At 34.0% G+C, this 21609-nt stretch overlaps 4 protein-coding genes across 4 annotated transcripts; all 4 read left to right on the forward strand.

The window, feature by feature from the left end:
• Positions 1 to 4144: 4144 nt before the first annotated feature.
• On the forward strand, positions 4145 to 5373 carry LOC106293903 (putative F-box protein At3g16210). The gene has a single exon (XM_013729535.1). The coding sequence runs from the start codon at positions 4223 to 4225 to the stop codon at positions 5312 to 5314; it is 1092 nt and encodes a 363-aa protein (XP_013584989.1). The 5' UTR covers positions 4145 to 4222; the 3' UTR covers positions 5315 to 5373.
• A 2674-nt stretch (positions 5374 to 8047) lies between these two features.
• LOC106295538 lies at positions 8048 to 12024 on the forward strand. The gene is made up of 8 exons (XM_013731463.1): positions 8048 to 8472; positions 9108 to 9552; positions 9645 to 9760; positions 9850 to 10656; positions 10737 to 10850; positions 11175 to 11412; positions 11490 to 11606; positions 11827 to 12024. Exons 1-4 carry the CDS (start codon positions 8064 to 8066, stop codon positions 10269 to 10271), a joined length of 1392 nt encoding a protein of 463 aa, XP_013586917.1. The 5' UTR covers positions 8048 to 8063; the 3' UTR covers positions 10272 to 10656; positions 10737 to 10850; positions 11175 to 11412; positions 11490 to 11606; positions 11827 to 12024.
• LOC106295539 (probable inactive nicotinamidase At3g16190) lies at positions 10451 to 12100 on the forward strand. The gene is made up of 5 exons (XM_013731464.1): positions 10451 to 10656; positions 10737 to 10850; positions 11175 to 11412; positions 11490 to 11606; positions 11827 to 12100. Exons 1-5 carry the CDS (start codon positions 10594 to 10596, stop codon positions 11898 to 11900), a joined length of 606 nt encoding a protein of 201 aa, XP_013586918.1. The 5' UTR covers positions 10451 to 10593; the 3' UTR covers positions 11901 to 12100.
• A 4713-nt stretch (positions 12101 to 16813) lies between these two features.
• LOC106295630 (protein NRT1/ PTR FAMILY 1.1) lies at positions 16814 to 21016 on the forward strand. Its single transcript, XM_013731587.1, has 4 exons — positions 16814 to 17060; positions 17167 to 17384; positions 18950 to 19512; positions 19880 to 21016. The coding sequence occupies exons 1-4, from the start codon at positions 16961 to 16963 to the stop codon at positions 20778 to 20780; spliced, it is 1782 nt and encodes a 593-aa protein (XP_013587041.1). The 5' UTR covers positions 16814 to 16960; the 3' UTR covers positions 20781 to 21016.
• Positions 21017 to 21609: the final 593 nt, after the last annotated feature.

Consider the following 21609-nt stretch of genomic DNA (forward strand, 5'->3'; position numbering starts at 1 on the left):
AATATTTTTTAATTATATTTTTAAATTTGTTAAATAATAAAACGAAGTAGATTCGTAGCTAATCTACGTCTTATTTACGTTGAACATTTACGAGGAAATCACTAGAAATGTTAAACGAGTATTTTACGAGGAAATACTTTCAAGGTATTTACGTGAAAATTACGAGGAAAACATTTTAAGGTAATTACGTGATTTTTACGAGAAAATACTTTCGAGATATGTACGTGTCCTTTACGAGGAAATGCTTTTGTGGTATTTACGAGGAACGGTAGCGACATTCTTACGTCGACTGTCTACGTGGTCTTTACGACGAAATATTTTCCTCGCTAATTTAAGACGAATTGGCGAGGAAATATGTGTTACGACGAACGAGTAACGACAAAACGTGTTTCCTCGCTAATTCCTCGTAAAGCTTCTTTTACGACGAACTCACGAGGAAAACCGCCCTCGTAAAATTTATGTTTTCTTGTAGTGTGATTCGGTCCAGGTCTTTTGAATATCATTAGTTATATTATGATACATCTAAAATATATAACACTAATTATGAAAAAATGAATTTCGATGTATAAAATGTACAAACCAATACCTGGACCGGTGCTCGGGTCAATCTCTAGTCAACATTAAAACTAAATACAATGGAATTGCTGTAAATAAATTCAAAAACTAAAGAGACCTCCAAAAAAGTCTCATGTTTAATAGTATTGATTTTTCTAAAAATAAATTATATCAACATTAAAACTAAATACAATGGCTGGCATTGCTGTATATACATTCAAAAACCAAAGAGACCTAAAAAATGTTTAATGTTTTAATAGTATAGATATCATGTAATTACATATTAAACTTTGCAACCGAAATCTTAAAATGTATACATTCAAAACCCATGAAGACAAGAGGCTGACTGCTCGATCAATTCAAAACAGCAGCCAAATAAATGGGATAACCAGCGATTTTATTAACATTATACGCCGCAAAGATTTTCACAAATGTGTGACAATATCATTTCATTTTGTGACCGTGATTCTTGCGATTGTAAGCCATGATTAGAAGTAGGGCACGGCAAATTATAAGAGAAAACGTTACAAAATAATGACACGAGCGAATCGAAAATCTTCCAACGCACATATAGATTCATAATAACATGTTTTCCAACCAGTTCATAAATATCCTCTCAGAACAAAAATTCATAACCATCTCTGCAACAACACCTTAACTCTTACCATATGGCTAAGAAACCTATACCTGGGAAAAGAGACCACCCATCAGCCTTCAAAAGGATCCCGAGAAGTATGAGCTACTCCCGTGGTCCACCACGCCACAGCAGAGCACTCAAAGGTACCCTGCAGAATATTGCTTTCCCCATAACTTAGACATCACATCTACTTCTAAATAATTTTGTTAAAACCATTATGAGATCTCGGAATCCGAAGCTACAAGGCCGTGGTTATACGCGGACTATGCCACCATCCACCCTACAAAGGTGGAAAGGATAAGTAGATGTACAATTTACGTAGAGTTTTTCGTTTCATGGCTTTACATCTATTTATCATAAGTTAGACTTAGATTTTACAGAGTCATATCTCAAAATGACTTTTTGTTTGTTTGAAAGGCCCAAACTTAAAATTATATAATGTTAACCATATGAAAAAAAAAGACTCAGAAAAGTTCGACGTAACCAGAAGTGAGAAAGAAACACCTGTAAAATAAACACATAGTTTGTTCCTATCGATCTGAAATACGGACAAAAAAACATAAACAAAGACAAACATTTATATTAACACCACCACCAAACAAGTTATCACAACTACATCGTAAACAAAAACACTAAATCATACACACATACAAATTGAAAACAAATGAGCCGCTCCAGACTGACACACATATACTAAAACAAAGAAGCCAACAAACCCGACCAAATACGTGGCAAAAGCCAACAACATATGGTCAGGCACAAATTGTTGTATATACTCATGATACACCTCCAAGTCAGCGCACATTACAAAATACATACTCCACTCTAAAAACCATATACTTAAACACATACAAATTTTACACACACACTACAAAACCAAATATCGATACTTGGAACAACCAAATATAAGGAACCCGAAAACCACTAGTACTATATAAACAAACAATGATAGTTTGTGATTGGTTGTAGGCCGGTGGAATTATACGAATCTTAAGAGTTTAATAAGTTTGATTTTCGGTGTCTTGCCTCCATGCACAAAAATCTTTCCAATTCTAGATCTGTTGACTTGGTTTATAGGCTTATAGCTCATTACCTAATCAACAGCTTTTAATAAAGCTTATCTTAACCATATTATAATTAACCATTTTTAACAAAAATGTACCATAGTTCCAATATATATTTATTTAAAAACATTTTGAGACCGCAAAAAAACGTATACGTTGTAGATCGGTTTATTGAAGATCGCGAGAAGTTACACCGAAGTCAATTAGTTGGTTAACACAAGATGACCAACAACATAACAATTTGGTTTTCTTCTGAAAGTTGTGTAAAAGCTTTCTCTAGAACAAGACCAGCTTTCACAAATGCATAAATAATAATAACCTTCATCAGAATCATCACATCACGGCCTAGCGTAAACATCAATCATCAATCATCAATCATCAATTTTATTTCTTCAACTAGGATCTCAGAAACCCCAGTTGCTGTGATATATACCCTCGCATATATTACATACTGACATTCCTATATCGATCATATTTAGCATGAAGGAAAAGCTGAGATATCTTTTTTCAAACATTGTCTTTCTCCTAGTGGAAAAGAGATTTTTCCAGTTTCTAGTCCAATACTCAAAGGCAAAAGAACAGTAGGAGAGTTATAAAATGTATTTACCTTGAAGCGTGAGTGACTTTGCATCTTTGCCAGCAAATCCAACATCACATATATATGCATTGATGAGAACATCTGAAAAAGAGAGTTAAAGTTTTCCGAAGCCTCTAGCAAACTGAATACAACTATGCTTATAGCAAAACATGTAATGCTCACGTTTTTAAATTCCAAGTCCAATAATAAAACAAGGCACAAGAGTAAAAACAAGCTCTTAGAAAAACTAGGATACAACAAGCACTTAGCAGCCGGGTATTGTAAGAAAAACTCAGATATTTTAAACACTCTAAATTAATTAATTTGTTTTTGTTTTTGCTTGATCTTACCATCTAACGTACACTGAAACTTCAAACGCTTCTATCATTATTGTTACTCAATATAGAATTCCGAAAAACCTAAAACTTTTTTCTTCAGCTCAGGGTATATATGGCTAATGTAAATGATAAAATGTATAAACATTTCACCCATTGCGCTTGATTGATACTCTGTTTCCAAATGTGATGGTGGGCAAGTATCATGGTCCTAACTCCTAATGATGATTATCATCGGATCACACACAGAAGAGGAGTATCATTCAAGAGAGAAATAGTTTACCCTTATCCCTTGCCCCATTTTGCCTGCGTTTGAGACTTTTCAGTTTTCACGTTCAACGGTTTTCTCTTTTTCTTTGAAAGATACTCTCTTTTCCCGAAAATAAGATTTTCTAGAATATACATGCTTATTAAAAATTTAATAAATGTTTATAATTTAATTTATCTTTGACTTTATTATACATTTTTAATAACTTTCCACCGATAAAATTTAATCAATTCAAATATTCTCAATTAATGTTTCTCAAAAGTATAAAAAAATACCTTAACAGTATAGAAAACTATTTTTGTGGAATAAGTAAAAAATCTAAAACATCTTACTTTCGGATAACAGAGGGAGAGTATAAAAGAAGTTAAAAAAAAAAAAAGTTACGCGAGACTTGGTCAATGGCCACAGAAAACCACACTCATAAACCCAAAGAAAACTCATAGTCGTAACTTTCGAGAAACCACACTGCGTTTTAAACAACGTAAGCGTATTCAGTGCAAGTTAATTAATCAAAGTCCGAAACTAGTGACCTTAACCTTTACGTTAATCAATGATCATACGCTTTTTTATAATAAATAATTAACTTCATGTAAAGTTACGTTAGTGATTACGTAAACACGCGGAATAGGTGTCCAAATCTTCCTTTTGGAGTAATAGTCTAATCACATTTCAAACGCACGAAACATTTTTCCTGTGCATTTACTTTTATAAAGAACCAACAGGCAAATAACATCATCGGACAATCTTTAACAAACAGCAACAACAAACAAACAAAAAAACAGAAAAATGTCGGAATATCTCTCCGAAGAACTAGCCGTCGAGATTCTCGCGAGGCTAACCATAAAGGATCTTGCTCGATTCAGATGCGTCTGCAAGACATGGAGAAACATTATCAACAGCCGTGGCTTTACCGAAAGGCACCGTGACATTTCTCCGGTGAAGTTTGTGTCGTTCTACGACAAGGGTTTCTACTTGCTTGACATGGAAGACAAGCATCCGGTTATAGAAACACCTCGTAAGCTTGATTTCCCTTTGGATCATCAGTCGATGATCGATGAATCCACATCTGTGCTTCATTGTGATGGGACGTTATGCGTGACCTTAAATAATCACACTTTATTGGTTTGGAATCCATCTTCAAAGCGTTTCAAGATCGTACCAAATCCCGGTATATATCGAGATTCAAATATCCTTGGTCTCGGTTACGATCCGGTTTCCAACGATTACAAAATCGTAACGTTTATCGACCAGCTTGGTTCTTCCACGGCGCATGTTTTCGAGTTCAGAACCGGTTCTTGGAGAGAGAGCGTACGGATTCTTTATCCTGATTGGTATTACAGAGAGAGAATTGGTGCATTCTTGGATCAGTCCCTCTATTGGATTGCGTACCGGTCTAATGTTGACCGGTTCATCCTATGCTTTAATCTCTCGACCCATGAATACCGGAAATTATCTCTCCCGGTTTACAATCAAGGTGTCACGTGTTCTTGGTTAGGCGTTACAAGTCAGAAACTTTGCATTACAGAGTATGTATCATGCGAACAGAAGATTTGGATTTCGGTTATGGAGAAAACCAGGTCATGGAACAAGATTGCAAGCCTTTCAATGTCGAATTTGATCTCTATACAAGACCATATCTGCGATTATCAAGTAGAGTTCGTGTCGTTTACGAAAAAGAACGATATTGTCGTAACATTCAGTGGGGACTGCGATAATGTCGAGATGGAAGCTGAAAAACGTGTGAAGATAAAGGTGTTCTTATACAAAACCGGTGACAATACATTTCAACAAGTCCGGTTCTGTAACTCTTTAGCCGGGTTTAGGTTTCTCAGTGAATATGTGGAGTCTCCTGTGATTACTGATCACATATTTATTTGAAACAAAGAAAATTTAACTTTAGATTTGTACTTATTATTTTGTTACAAAACTAAACTAGATAATAATCCGCGAGCATGTGAGTTTTTATGATAATAATTGTTCACTAAATTATTTTAATATTTTGTAATACTACAATCTTTATCGATTGTAAAATGACGAATACAAATGTTAATCTCTTAAATGTCTCATCATTGTTGAAGAGTTAACATATTACAGCTCACTTTAATTATTTTTAAGACTTCATATGCACAAAAGAAAATTAGGTTACACAAATATCCAAAACCAAATAGTCAACATATATTGTATAATGATGAAAGGTGATTAGGTTTTCTGCTCTCGATTTTTTTACTATTGACTCTGCATAAGTGATTTTATTTTCTACCTCTATAAAATTGTGTTTTCGTTCTCGTCTCTGTATCATTGATATGAATTTAGTTTATTCTTTAACTTCTTTTATGAATTCGGTGAATTACATAAGTGTCAATTTAAAAAGATGGACATGTGTAAAAATTAGTTTCACTTTAGATACATATATAAGACTCAAAATTTTGAAGAAAATCACCGACAAACTCTATAAACAGGTTAGTGTTCAAATCTAATATATCAAGCTGTTATAGAATATAAGTGCAGACTCAAAATATAAATGTATGTCTAGTATATATTCACCAATTCGGTCTAAAAATCATCTAATTCTATAATAACAAAGCTTACGCTTTTGAGGTTTAGTTACTTAATAGTATACATATAAAAAATATATATAATAATTTACCATTTTTGTATATGTAAACTATGTATAAACTAAGAACTGTTTGATTTATTAAATGATAAACCAGAAAATTTATAATAAATAGTTAATATATCTCATTCTTACAATTATAATAGTTAGATAGGGTATTAGGGAGAAAAAAATATTAGACGAATGATCAAATCTCTCATTCTTCGAACAAACTCAAAAAGAGGTGATTGGAATCTTTTCATGATATTTCATTCAAGGTTTTTTAGGAATAAAAATCAAGACTAAATTACTTAATCTGAATGAAATAATATATATATATAGTGCTTCAAATATTAAAAATCACTTTAATTTTGAAGAAGTGTATTTCTGGGATTGTCAGGATCAAATAAGATATTAGAAACCACCTATTTAAAAAATAATTTGTATGCATAAAAGTATATACATTAGAGTAATCACATAAATCAAAAGCAATACTTTTTATTAATTTACAATCACGTTTTTGGTAAATAAATAAAACCAATAATTTTATTTACTTTAGATGGTATAAATTAAACTTTAGTGATATTGACGTAAATACATAATATATTTTAATATAAATATTTATTATTGATACTTCTTACTCATATGATTTTTAAAAATTTGTGTATTTTCTGTAACAAAAATTTAAACCGTTAATCACAAAAAATTTAATGTGAGATTTTTCAATACAAATTAAAAAATTTAAATATTAAGATCTTAATAATTTCTCACCGCAAATTTTGACATTAACATATTTTTATATAGTATATAATTTATTTAAAATGATATATATATATATATATATATATATATATATATATGAATATCTATTAATGAGACTTTATATTCATACAATTTATTATGGCTGAATATTTTATCCGATACCCAAATCCGTATTTGAATCCGATCCGAAGATCTGAACCGAAGTAGCAGAATATCCTAACGGTTATTGAATTCGAAGAGATTGGATATCCGAACCTAACCGGATAATATCCTAACCCGAATGGATATCCGAAGATAACCAAAAATAAGTATACTTAACCCTATATTTATAGTTTACTTCTCTTATTTTATTCAAAATATTTATATTAATGATGCACATTGCTCATAATTAGATAATATATATATAATTATGGACAAAATCATTTACTACTCAGTTAAAATACATAGCAAGCTCTTGTTTCTTGCATTAACAAAAGTCACATCTAAAATTTCAAAACAACAATTAAATGAGTGTCTTTCTATTTTTAAAGTTTTATCTCCAAACCTATTAATAGTTTAATCTTTTAAAAATTAGAAAACTAATTAATTTAAAAGTATATTTTAAATACAAAAAACTTAAATAATGAATAATTTATTTATTTTTTCTTCAAAATTTAAATATCCAAACCCGACCCAAAATATTCGAAACCGGACTTAAAATACCCGAACTCGACCTGTAGTATAGAAATATCCGAACGGTTTTTATACGTATATACTAAAATACCCGAAAATTCAAAATACCCGATACAAACATATTGCATTCAAGATAAAGAAAATACTTATAAAGGCCAAGCCCAATGTTTTATTTTATTTCAAAATGAAGACGAAAAGAGTTACAATGCCCAAGCCCAGTGCTTTTGTGGTGAAATCCAATCAACACAATAAAACTATTTTTGAACGAAGTAGGTAGGCATCATTATCTTGTGAGTAAAGATCTGACCAATGAGCTTTGTGTTGCATTACACGGATAAATCGTATCATCATGGCAACTAGAGAAACTTATACTTCTACGTATATACAAGTTGCTTCAAATGGTGACCGGTCCAATTAAAAGAGCCAAGCATGCAAACCGGTTTCATTTGAGTACACACTGGCTAAATATATAACTCAAACCCGGTTCGGTCTATACTTGTGGTTTGGTTCAACGTTAATTACTCGGAGACGTCACTATAAATATTTGCGTGTGTAACTTTCCTTTAACACATTAACTTCACGATTAGAACAAATATAAAAATGGAAAGAGTAGGGATGATGAACAACAGCAGCAACGGCCAATCACTGTGGCACTCCTCATCTCAGTCCCCCAAAACTCCCACCACCATGCTCGATCGCGCCCTCTCCTCTCGCCGTCCTCACTCCGACGCCGATCTCCCCGACTCCGGCGAATCCGGCACCGACGAATCCAAGACCAAGCGCCCTCACGTCTACCTCCTCGCCTCCAATTTCGTCTCCCGGATCGGACACCAGTGGCTGCCTTGCCTCATCATCGCTCTCCTCTTCCTCGTCCTCCTCTTCCTCACCTCCCTGGCTTTCCACTCTAGCAGCTTCGTCTGCGTCTCCCGCTTCGATCCCGCCGCTCGGATCGGGTTCTTCGGTTTCGACGGGCTCGAATCGGATTTTGGAGCCCTAGGTGTTCCTTGGTGTAAGCACCTCCAGATCTCTCTCTCTTATCTGCGTTTGACACATTGTGCATTGGTTGTTATCTGTATAGGAGTGTGGATCTTGCATTGGCGAGATTTGATTTTACATAGTTAGCATGTGATCTTGCCTACTACTTGAATCATTATATTAAGCAATTGATTGTTTAATCTCTGAGTAGTAGTGGCTGTGATAGCAGGACTGAATCAATTACAGAATCAGGGACTGTGTAGTGGAACTTGTTGAGAAGAACCATTTATTACTATTTAATTACGAGTTTTAATATTGTGAGATATATCTATGTTGTTGTTCTTGATCTCTCTGTTGCAAGCCTGTATCAGTTACAGAGTCATGGATTTGTCTAGTGAAACTAGTAGAGAAGATCCTTTAACTATTTGTTCTTCTACATCTCCTTGTTGCTTTAGTGGAAGAGGACTTTGAGGGTGTTATGTCAAGCCTGTATTGTGTAGTGAATCTAGTAGAGAAGAACCATTTACGACTCTTAGTACAGTTTAAATTTACGGGTTGTGAGATGAGATAGCTATGTTGTTCTTCTCGATCTCCTTGTTAAACTCTTAGTACAGTTTAATTGAAGTTTGTTATGGTATGGACGTATTTAAATCTTTTCCTTGGCAAAAGGCAGATCGAAACATGGAAAAGAAGTTGAGTGGACCTCCAAGGATTTACTCAAGGCTCTTGAAGAGTTTGTACCCATATACGAAACACGACCTATCAAGAACAATATGCATGGGATGGGTTTTGATCACAGCTTTGGGCTATGGTTCATGGCGCGTTGGCTAAAGCCAGAGCTGATGATCGAGAGCGGCGCTTTTAAGGGGCATTCCACTTGGGTTATGCGGCAAGCGATGCCAGATACACCGATTATCTCACTGACCCCAAGACACCCCGAGAAGTACTTGAAGAAGGGACCTGCCTATGTGGATGGAAACTGCACGTACTTTGCAGGCAAAGATTTTGTTGATTTTGGAAGTGTGGATTGGAAGAATGTGTTGAAGAAACACGGAGTAAAAGATCTCAACCGTGTTCTTGTCTTCTTCGATGATCATCAGAATGAACTCAAAAGGTAGTTTCTCCCTTTCTTCATTTCTTCTTCTCTTACCCTTATTGCATAAGCGAAGGACTCACTGGTTTGATCTGATATACTATCAAGAGTAGGATAAAGCAGGCACTGAAGGCAGGTTTCCAACATCTCATATTCGAGGATAACTACGATACAGGAACCGGGGATCACTATTCTCTGAGACAGATATGTGATCAGTCATATATAAAAGGTGGGTTCTGTAAAGTTCACACATTTAGATACAAAAGTTTGGTTCTTTTTCCTTTCTCTCATATGATTCGTTTGTTTTTCTACCCCCAGGAGGTGGTCACAGCTGTTTCAAAGACAGCGATGAAGCCAGGATCAGATCAAACAGGAAGAAGTTCTGGGAGAAAGCAGTTGATACAGAGGAACTCTGTGGACCAGGTGAAACATGGTGGGGAGTGCGAGGAGAAATGAGAGATGACTTTAACCACTCAAACACACAAATCTCATATAATCAGCATTTTCAGAACAGCCGATACGTTGAATCGATTCTTGATGTCTACTGGGAGCTACCTCCGGTTGCAGGACCTTCATTGACACATCAATCGCGATACGACCCTGCTCGTTCGACTCCACCGGTGGTAGCAGATGGGAGGCGCCGATTGTTCCAAAGAATCGGATTAGGTCGGCTGGATAAGTCTGTGTTCAATGGCTATACTCAAATGGTTTACCTTCAGATATCCAAACCCGGGTCATAGAGATTGTTTGATGCCTGCAAAAGAAGAGCGACTCCTTTTTTTCTTACATTCCTTAGCTTCTCTTACAAAGTTACAACTAGAACTAAAGTTTGTTGCTATTCCACTGTGCTTTTCGTGTAAAAGTTTCTTGGTCACGGTTGTTATGGTACGTCAGCCTGGTTTAAATTTAAAATAGGCAAGAAAAATCTGTCCGGTTCTCTCAGTACCAATCTGTTTACTCTAAACCGGTAAAATGTTGAGCAAACCGGAATAAAGACATGGAATGTGTTGTCTACTTATCTTCGTTGTTTAGTACTGGAAAATCTTATCATCGTCTGTCTTTATGGTTGTGGGAACCATGGCAGAGAGATGGACGAACACGGCTCTACTAGTTATCGATATGCAGGTCTCTATGTGCTGTACTCAGTATAGATTCTGTGTATGTGTGTTCCTCAAAGTATTGAATTGTTCTGTCCTTGTGAGCAGAATGATTTCATAGAAGAAGGTTCTGTGACGCAAGTGAAAGGCGGAAAAGCGATAGTTCCTAATGTTATCAGAGTGGTCGAACTCGCTAGGCAGCGTGGTGTTCTCGTGGTTTGGGTATTTCTTTTTTAATCTCTTGCTTGCTCTTTTGATAGCATTACCTTTAATTTGTTGTTTGGGAAGGTTTGTTGAGAGATTAAAAAAAAGTGGCAATTGATGGATTGTGCTATATGAATTTCAAATTCGTTTCTGTAGACACTAATAGTGGTCAAAGCATGGGTGTAAAAAGAGCTTCTTAGTTTCTGCTAGCTGGTTTTGTCTGAATGTAGGACAAAAGGTTCTTGCTTTCAGTGTTGAAGGTTAAGTTTTATGCTCAAATTTCTAGAAACTGACGATTCATGACAAGGGAACCATGTGGATTTGGTGTTTTTGTTTTCATAGGTTGTTAGAGAACACGATCCTCAAGGACGAGATGTTGAGATTTTCAGGCGTCATCACTACCGTTCTGAGAAAGTTGGACCGGTTGTTAAAGGAACCTTAGGTTCAAAGCTGGTGGATGGATTGAACATCAGAGAAGAAGAAGACTATAAGATAGTGAAGACCCGTTTCAGCGCGTTCTTTGGCACACATCTCCATTCGTTCCTTCAAACTTCAGGGTTTACCAAGTTAGTCATCGCTGGTGAGTAATGTTTTTAGAGTATAATAAGAGTCCCATCATGAATGCTTCTTCTTTACTCTCTTTGTGTGTTTTTGCAGGTGTTCAAACGCCAAATTGTATCAGGCAAACGGTATTTGATGCAGTGGAGCTGGATTATCCAGATGTAACTGTTATTGTAGATGCCACGGCTGCTGCAACACCAGAGATTCATACCGGTAATGATCTTCACTGTTGGTTGTTTTATCTTTGTGGGTTTAACAAATTTATCTTTTAGAAACTAGAATCATACAGATTTAGAAAGATGGTTGTCACTATGTTTCTAGCAAATGACAAAAACAAACAAAGACCTTACTTATCTGCAATCATGATATTTTGTATTTTCTTTGAAAAAAACTACTAGTTATGATAACATTGTCGTAACATGTTTTGGAACAGCGAATATTCTGGACATGAGGAACATCGGCGTCAAGACTCCTACGTTACACGAGTGGTCTGAAGAATTTGCATGATGGATTTTCGGATGACAACATATCAACCCGTCGTCTATCTTCTTCCACCTCTTTTTCTTGTCTTTTTATATATTTGTAATCGAAAGTCTGGATGAAAATAAAGTTAAAAATATTACACTTATTATAACGCCGCCTCTTTGAGTTTGGGAGCTGTAAACGATTTAATGTATGTTTTAATAATAATAATCTATTACAATAAATTTGAGTGTTTATGATTATGTAATTTTTTCGAAAATTCTAAGAGTTGTAAACTAATGTTTCACTTTTAAAAAAAAAGAACTAATGTTTCACTTGGCTATAATCATGACTAGTTTTACATATTATGGTTTTTTTTTTTTTTGAAAACTACATATTATGATATATGGAAAGTCATCATTGGATTAAAATTGATGATGTAGTTTTCAAAAAAATATATGTGAAAACTGCAAATCGTTTGCTAGAAAGTGATGATAATCCAATGAAAACCCTTTATAATGTGGAAAGTCATCATTGGATTAAAATTGTAAAAACTTTTTTATCAAAACATATCGTTTGCTAGAAAGTGACGATGCATTGAATTTGAAACAATAAGAGTTGTTATAAAACAATAATTGTTGCTTTTTACAAAAAAAAAAAAAACAATAATTGTTGCTTGAAGAAGAAAGAAACATGATTGATAATTTAAAGGAGATAAGAAAGGGAACGTGGAGAGAAGAGAGGAATGGAGGGTAATGGCTTATCCTCACCTCATTGTCCTCTCTTTTCCCTTTATTGCTTTCGCATCTTCACTTTGTAATTACCCTCTAATTGTGGGGTCATTCTTCATCAATCACATTATATTCTGATTTTTCCACTTATCTAATAATACCCCAGTTTGATCTTTACTCATCTTAGTACACTCCATTACTCATTTTCACCAACTCCTTGTAATTTAACATTGAAAACCAATACTCCCTCTGTTCTTAAATATAAAATTTTTTAGGTAAAACACACTTATTAAGAAAGTTACTTTTTATCTAAAAAGTATCATTAAAATTTTAAATTAAAAACTATTCAACCAATTACAAAAAAGAATTATTAAATTTGATTGGTTACACAGTTTTTGATAAACTTAAAGCTATCTAAAAATATGAGAACATTCTACATATTGGAACATAAAAACTATTCTAAACATCCTATATTTATGAACAGAGAGAGTAATATTTAGACACCTAAAGCTAGCCATCAAAAGAATACTGTATAACTTTTTCATGTTATTTAGTTGTTAATTGAGAGAGACTCAACAAACATTGATTATCAGCAGACATCTTTTTCTTGTTTTTACACATTTACATACTTACGGAGGAGTGCATGTACCTGAAATAATGATGCCTGATTTATTGTTGTATGAATAAAAGAAAAGAAAAAAAGTGAATTATATGGTTTATGGAGTAGAAAAGCAAATACTTGAAGGGACGTATGTGATTAAAGAAAAATAAGGTAAAGAGGGTTACGAGAGTGATGTAACACAGCTCATTTCATGATTACGAGGGACATTCTTTTGTGCAGCCCTTAACACAATGGGGTACTTTACGAGACAATCACCTCTCTTTTTTTTCGTTTAAAAACAATCACCTCTTTCAATTTCCAGTTTTTTAAAAGGTTTTGATAAAATTGGAACTCAAAACATTTTAATTCCATTTATCAATAAATTGACATTTAATAATGTCTTATTAAAAGGAGACGAATAACTATCAGGTTTTTATGAGTTTCTTTTTGTGTGGGGGGGGTAATGTATATTCACCATAACAGTTTTGATAAATCAGTGTATTGAATGAGTGGAATACATATTTTCTTGTTTCTAAATGATGATTTAACGTTTGATTTTAAAATCTTGTATTCCGACGATAGGATATAAAAGTGCAAATAAATGCCAGAAGAATTATTATAATAGATTGATTTGACTTATGAAATGAAAGAGAGACTTGAAAAATCAAATAGCAAATTGATAAACAACCCAACTACCAAACTTCAGTAGACACAAGGAGAAAAAGACAAGATAAATAGCGTGTTTGTAAATGGAGAATGGTTTTTTTGAACAGAGTAAAGAAGAGGAGAACATTGAATAAGAAATAGAGTAGGTAAGAAAAATGAGCCTGACAAAATAATATATGTCTTCTCTTTTTGAAATTGAGGAGAAAAATCAAGTCTGAAACCTGACACAAACCTCAATAGACCTTTCCTTCTTGAAGTAAGAAATGGAGGAAAAAACTGAGAAGTTGGCGTGTAAGTCAAGCAATCTTTGAATAATAATAATGTTTCAGACTACGTATTCACTTTCTACAGTCTTCTTCTTTTGGATGTGTCCCAGAATTATCTTCGTCCACAATAGACATTCACTCTTTCACACCATTTTTATATATCGAAAATAACGAATTAAATAAATTAAAACATGTTCTGTAATGTTTTCACTCGTTATATTCGTCAAGTTCTATGCATTATGTCATATGGACCATTCCTTTCGACCCTATTTTTGACAAGACCTTTTTAATTAATGTTGAAGACTGAATAGTGAAAAGAAAATATGTTAGTACTGTAAGTGGTTTAATCCACAGTGGTATGTATGAATGTTTTTTGTTTCTTGATTTTCATTTTATAGGTAAGTCTCTTGTCCCTATCATCCAAAGAAGCTTGCTAAACTTTCTTTAACTCGGTTAAAATAAACGTTTTTTTAGTTTTACAGGAAGGAAGAGCTTTAAGTAACTTCTTTTTTTCCTTGTCATCGAGGTTAGCAACTTTAACTATCAGAATATAACTAGTTATGATGATAAAATAACATAATGATGCAGTAGATTAATAAGTTTGTCAAAAGGAGATTGCAGAGTATCCAACACCCACGTGCAAGGCAAATGACAATGTCACTCTCATCATTATGGCGTTTTGTCCACTTTTATAAAAAAAAATAGTCCCAATATTATAACTGTATAAGCATAACTTAAGAAAATATTTAGGGAAATTAATGTCTAGTTTAATTCCAGATTTTCTTTTAAGATTTCTAAATGCTAGTGTTTGGTCGAATTATTCGTGATCCGTCTAACAATTGACCAAAAGCTATTAAGGGTTGTGAAGAGTGATCTATTACTACGGTTTCTGTTTTGATTTTGACGGATGCAATGTCACATTAATAGTTGTTAGTATGTATGTGCCAACAGTTTTTTTCGTTCGACAATTATTAGTTAGTTCACTATATTGATTGGTTGCATTGGTGTGGCCATTAGAAAACAAGTTGAACTTTGTTTCCTCCATTCGGGTGCCAAACTTTGTTCGGAGTATCCAAGTTTTAGAAAAATAAGATTGTTGAAAGATTTGAGTAAACTTAAATCTCAGAAAAAAAATAAGATTTGAGTAAACTATGCTTTCAATAGATTATGATTTTTCTTGGGGCGACTCTTTGGAGATGTTGACTTATTAGTGAGATGGAAAAAGTGCAGCAAATGCTTTAAATATGATTGCACTTACTTTCATGATCCATTTCTTTTGAAGAATAAAATAAAATTACCAAAAGTTGTTCGAAAAATAAAATAAGAAAAATTTGCCAAAGTGACAATTTGTCAAGAAAAGAGGAAGAGAGAGTGAGAGACAACCAAAACAAAAGTTGTTAACCTCATGGGATGTCTTCGTTTCTCAATTATTAATAATTTTTTTTTGATGAAATTCCAATTTACTGATCATCGCAAAAAATATGTGTGCAATCCTATTTGTTTATAGTATAAAAATGAGATCAAAATCGCAACCATTAAAGAACCGTGACTCAAACCACCCATGCATCAAGCCTAGTAATTTAGGCTTTAGACCATCTCCAACACACCCATATTTCTATATCTATATTTTCTTCTAAAATAAAAAAACTCTATTATAGAGATGAAAATGCTTCAATGTATGCCTATATAATAGAGTTCTTCTATTTATATGAGAAAATATAGAGATATGCTATTTTCATCTCTAAATATAGAGACAAAAAGTAATTTTCTTCTATATTTTCCTTTCAAATAGAGGAATTCTATATACATGCATACATTGGAACATTTTCACTTTTATAATAGAGATTTCTATTTTAAAGAAAATTATAGAAGTGTATATTGGAGATTCTCTGATAGCTAGCTTAAAATATAGAGGAACATTTTAATCGTTCCTCTGAAGGAAAAATAGTCATTCCAATTCAAACTGATTATCTAGTCTTCCGATCAACTATTTTGATACAGTTTTGAACATTGTAATCGTTCATCTGATAAAAAAAGCTACATTCACAAATCACACAACAACTGTTCTAAAACATATATTACTTGTACGGAGAAATGAACTGTGGTCTATTTTCACGATTATACCCTATCGTTTTAAATTAATGCGAATACGGCATGGTCAAAGTCTTTTAGCCATCGCAAGTACTTCAAAGAATTATTTTCCTGAAGACTGAACAAACTACTAGACTAATATTTGATTGTGATAGGCCATTAACTGCAGTCCGGTTCATGTTCAACCGTTTATTATTTTATTTGACGTAAGTAACATAGAACATTGTTAGTAACATGTAAGTTATACTGTTTCTTATGAAAAAAACTATATGAAAATGTGCACCCTCCATTTATATAACTTTCATATACATTTAAAATATGATACATTTAAAATACGCACATTTTCCTAGCATTTATGTTTCAACTACAATTTAGCTTAGACTATTAAAATGACGTTTTTCCTACTGCTTTTTCTGTTGGTTCTGTTTCCAGTTTAATTGGATTTTCTAAGTATGAAACCACAATAAAAACTCCATTCTATCAATATACAAAAATTACGATAAATTGGTATAATATCATTTTAATGTGTGGGTCCGATAATGATAAGAGTAGATTATTTTATTTAATTAAACCTTGAGAAATCTATATTTAAATAGCGCCCATTTATTATTGCTCAGCACTCGTCGCAGAAACAGAGATTCCTCGCTGTCTGAACTGAAAAATAAGATCGCATTAACTCAAAGCTCTCACAAAGACAAAGATCTTCTTCTTCTTCTTATTCCTCTTTTCTCATTCAACTGAAAGGTAACAATGGAGAACCCTCCGGATCAAACAGAGTCAAAGGAGATGATGCTTCCACCCAGAACCAGAAGACCAAAGGGAGGACTTCTCACTATGCCCTTCATCATTGGTAAACTAAAAACCATTACTTCTCTCTAATTTTTCAACGCAAATCTTTAAGTTACTCTGCTTTCTTGATGGATTCTGACTCTTCTTGTTGTTCTTGATGGATTAAGCAAACGAGGGGTTTGAGAAAGTGGCGAGCTACGGATTACTACAGAACATGATACTTTACCTGATGAGTGATTACGGTTTAGGAGTTGTGAAAGGACAAACCGTGTTGTTCATGTGGGTTGCTGCTACTAACTTCATGCCTCTCGTTGGAGCTTTTCTCTCAGATTCGTATTTGGGTCGCTTTCTCACCATCGCCATTGCCTCTCTCTCCAGTTTCCTGGTAAACTTTCATTTTTCTTTTAATCTCGCATAACTGGTTCATGTTTTTGTCCGGTTTGCTCTGAAAAAGTCCTCCGGTTTAATCCCGACAGTTAGTTCGTTGACATTAATAATTTACTAACTACTTAAGTTTTTGAATAATGGTTTTGTCTTTTATTTTTATACGGTTTCTTGTAAATACGGAGGGGAATTCAAGGTTGGGTTTGACTAAAATTAGAAATCGTAACCCGAGATTTTCCGGTTTAGAATGATTTGGCTGAAATTTATTTTTTCACTACAAAGAAAATTCAATAAAAATCTATCAATCATAGAATTAAGGGCCTGGAATTAAATGGTACGAGGTTCTTAAAGTTGTTTTTTATTTATTAAAAATCTCTGTAGGGTGATTTTTGTCAAGTAAATTTTATTATATTTGACTAAAAATGTATATCATCATATTTTCCCGAAACATTAATAGCTGTTTATTCGCTTAAGCATAAAACTCTTAGGGTCATGTTATGTACTATATATAGTCTATAGTAACAAACACCTACAGTAAAATTTCTATTTTAAGAGTTATGATTAAGCTTTGTAGAAGAGGCCTTTTCCATTAAGAGTCAAAAGTTTCACATGTTGCATGTGCAACCCTGAAACTGCTGTCCAATTAATGAAAACTAAAGCACTTTATTTATTTTATAGTATCTGTTTCCATAATAAAATATATCAAAGTCGGTAAAAAAATTAAATACAGTAGCCAGGTATTCTGAATTGTCCATGTGATTATATAACAACATGTCTTAAATAATCATAAAGTATCATTATTATCAAATATTATTTTAGTCTTTAAAAATCTGGTTACTTACCTTGTTGTTGTGGCCTTGTGGGCTTTCTCTGGCAAGTAGTGATTGTGAGTGACCACACTACTCAATCTCTATTAAGAAAAATACATTTCTAAATATGAATTTATAAACTATTTATTTAAATGAATTTCATTATTTATAATCCATCTAAGCTGTAGTTATGACTATGAATTTATAAACTAATTGCTGAATTTAATTTCATTCTTTATGATCTATATAAGCTGACGTGGACCCACTTATGCCACACAATGCGTTGGGCAGAAAGTTAGTACCGACTGGTGACCCATGTTTTTGTACTATCTTGTCCTATTATTAATGATCATACTTTTACCTCACCCACTTGAAAAAACCTTATCGATAACTATATCGTGACATCAATTTGATTTTGAAATATCTATATTATATAGCAATCATTCATCTCGATCAATCATTTTCCCTTGAGAACAAAATGTTTTGGTTTGAATATGACAACTGACGTATAGATCTGATCCTAAAATTCGGATTCTTGTTCTTGGAAGTATATGTTCTGTAAAATATATCTACAAAATTTTACGAAAGATTCAAGCACAACATTTCTATTAATGCTGTCATGCTAAGAATAGTAAATGGGTCAAAATATTAATAATGCTAATCGCATTTACACTAATTATTTATGTATTTTTGTACTTGATTATATAACGTATCTTAAATTTATGTTCCTAATGAGTTGTCAAATTAAACGTTACAGGGGATGGTGCTTCTATGGCTAACGGCGATGTTACCACAAGTGAAGCCATCACCGTGTATAGCATCTGCCGGAACCAACTGCAGTTCCCCGGCAGCCACATCTTCTCAACTGGCACTTCTGTATTCCGCATTTGCACTTATATCGATCGGATCAGGTGGTATCAGGCCATGTTCTTTAGCCTTTGGTGCTGATCAGTTGGATAACAAAGAGAATCCCAAGAACGAGAGAGTTCTTGAAAGTTTCTTCGGTTGGTACTACGCTTCTTCATCTGTTGCTGTCTTGATCGCTTTCACTGTCATTGTCTACATTCAAGATCATCTAGGATGGAGGATAGGGTTTGGTATACCCGCGATTCTCATGCTACTCGCGAGTATAGTGTTTGCATTCGCATCTCCTCTCTATGTTAAACGTAATGTGACCAAGAGTCTGTTCACTGGTTTGGCTCAAGCGGCTGTTGCAGCTTACGTGAACAGGAAGTTAATGTTACCGGGTCAGAGTGACTCCTATGGTTGCTATCACCACTTGGAAGATTCTGAACTCAAAGCTCCAAGTGACAAATTGAGGTAACATAAAATATACTTCACATAAAAAAAAAAAAAAAAAAAAAAAAAAAAAAAAAAAAAAAAAAAAAACTTCACATGTACTTATTTTTCTAAATGATGTTTTTTGTGTGTGTGTTTTACACATTATCATTTTTTTTGTGTTTAGCTATTTTTTTTTATAATTTTAAACAAATAGTATTTGAGTAAATACAATTTTTGTTTTTTGAAATTTACCATTAGCAACTAATAAAAATTGTATAGAAAAAGTATACTTTTATTTTTTAAAGATTTTTTTTTATAAAATATTTATGTTTTATAAACCGAGGGAGTATATATAGTGTAGTGGATTTGGTTTCTTGAGTTTTGACAAGTTGTTGCAAATGATTAGGTTTTTGAACAAAGCTTGTGTCATAAGAAACCGCGACGAAGACATTGGTTCGGATGGTTTGGCCTTAAACCCATGGAGGTTATGCACAACTGACCAAGTTGAGGAACTCAAGGCTTTGGTCAAGGTGATACCCGTATGGTCCACAGGGATAATGATGTCTATAAACGTGAGCCAGAACTCGTTTCAGCTGCTTCAAGCTAACTCAATGGATAGACGTTTGAGCAACGATTCAACCTTCAAAATCCCAGCTGGATCTTTTGGCATGTTCACAATCATAGCCCTAATCTCATGGGTGGTTCTCTACGACCGAGCCATCCTCCCATTAGCTTCCAAGATCCGAGGTAGACCGGTTAGGATCAACGTCAAGATCCGAATGGGGTTAGGACTATTCATATCATTCCTAGCAATGGCTGTTTCCGCAACTGTTGAGCATTACAGAAGGAGAACCGCGATAAGCCAAGGACTCGCAAACAACGCAACTGCTACAGTCAACATCTCAGCCATGTGGCTTGTACCGCAGTATGTCCTACACGGTTTAGCAGAGGCCTTAACCGGGATAGGACAGACAGAGTTTTTCTACACCGAGTTTCCTAAAAGCATGTCGAGCATTGCAGCTGCGCTGTTTGGTCTAGGAATGGCAGTGGCTAATATCTTGGCTAGTGTGATACTCAATGTGGTTAAGAATAGCTCAAAGAAAGGTGGAGTGAGCTGGATTGAAGATAATATCAACAAGGGTCATTACGATTACTACTATTGGGTTTTGGCGATCATGAGCTTCGTTAATGTTATTTATTACGTGGCGTGTAGCTGGTCGTATGGTCCGACGGTGGATCAGGTGAGGAATGATAAGGTTAATGGGGTGAGAGAGGAGGAACAAGACGAAGTTGTTAAAATAAATTAAAAGATTCGTTTAGTTTCATTGTTTATGATTTATGGTGTGTGTTTATATAATCTTTTATATATTTTTATGTATGTAATTAGATTTATTATTATATATTTTTATGGATTTTGGATTTAGGAAGTAGAGGATTATATTAGTAGGTGTGCTGAGTATTGTTTCTTCTTCTTACAAAAGCCATTGTTGGTGTGTGTATATGATATTTTGATTAAAGATAATCAAAATGTTCATACTGGTAATTTTATGTTATGAATGATTTTTAATTTTAGAGGCCCACATACCCCCCTCTTTCTCTCTAATCTCTCTAATCTCTCTCTAAAGGTTTCGAAGAAAAAAAAAAAAGACTTTGGTGGCCGGTGGCTTAAGCCGCCGGTTACCAACCCTTTCTTTTTTTGTTTTTTGATATGTAAAATATCTTCGATCATTAGATCGATTTTATGTTTCCGTTTTAGCGGATCTTTTCTTCGCAAGGCGATTTTGAAGTGTAAAAGTTTCAATCAAATCAGACTTGTTCATCACTCGCTATCTATTTTTGATTTGATTGATTCTGAATAAAGTTTGAAATCTGCTTTTCGCTCTGAGCTCTATTCTTATTCCGGTGATGCTCAGTTCAGATGCCTTTTTCACCGCTCACTCTAACCACTTTCTAAGATAATTAGTCTTCGCTATTTGATATATCCACTTGTGGTGTTCTGTGAAGCGTCTCTGATCGGAAGTAGGCTCCAAATCGTTGTTGGAGAAGGTTCAGAAGAGTTGGCGTTCTTGTGACGGTCCAGCAAAGAGTCTTTCTACACCTCGATTTAAGCGTCCTCAGATATAAAATCCGGTGCAT

This window comes from Brassica oleracea, chromosome C5, assembly GCF_000695525.1.
Source record: "Brassica oleracea var. oleracea cultivar TO1000 chromosome C5, BOL, whole genome shotgun sequence".
NCBI classification, from domain to species: domain Eukaryota; kingdom Viridiplantae; phylum Streptophyta; class Magnoliopsida; order Brassicales; family Brassicaceae; genus Brassica; species Brassica oleracea.

Excerpts from the sequence above, each read along its gene's own strand:
- LOC106293903 (XM_013729535.1), top strand. The coding sequence starts at position 4,223 with ATGTCGGAATATCTCTCCGAAGAACTAGCCGTCGAGATTCTCGCGAGG.
- LOC106295538 (XM_013731463.1), top strand. The coding sequence starts at position 8,064 with ATGGAAAGAGTAGGGATGATGAACAACAGCAGCAACGGCCAATCACTG. Across the intron at positions 8,473-9,107 it reads AGCCCTAGGTGTTCCTTGGT|GCAGATCGAAACATGGAAAA; the intron begins GTAAGCACCTCC and ends CCTTGGCAAAAG. Across the intron at positions 9,553-9,644 it reads CATCAGAATGAACTCAAAAG|GATAAAGCAGGCACTGAAGG; the intron begins GTAGTTTCTCCC and ends TATCAAGAGTAG.
- LOC106295539 (XM_013731464.1), top strand. The coding sequence starts at position 10,594 with ATGGTTGTGGGAACCATGGCAGAGAGATGGACGAACACGGCTCTACTA. Across the intron at positions 10,851-11,174 it reads GTGGTGTTCTCGTGGTTTGG|GTTGTTAGAGAACACGATCC; the intron begins GTATTTCTTTTT and ends TTGTTTTCATAG. Across the intron at positions 11,413-11,489 it reads TACCAAGTTAGTCATCGCTG|GTGTTCAAACGCCAAATTGT; the intron begins GTGAGTAATGTT and ends GTGTTTTTGCAG.
- LOC106295630 (XM_013731587.1), top strand. The coding sequence starts at position 16,961 with ATGGAGAACCCTCCGGATCAAACAGAGTCAAAGGAGATGATGCTTCCA. Across the intron at positions 17,061-17,166 it reads CACTATGCCCTTCATCATTG|CAAACGAGGGGTTTGAGAAA; the intron begins GTAAACTAAAAA and ends TGATGGATTAAG. Across the intron at positions 17,385-18,949 it reads CCTCTCTCTCCAGTTTCCTG|GGGATGGTGCTTCTATGGCT; the intron begins GTAAACTTTCAT and ends TAAACGTTACAG.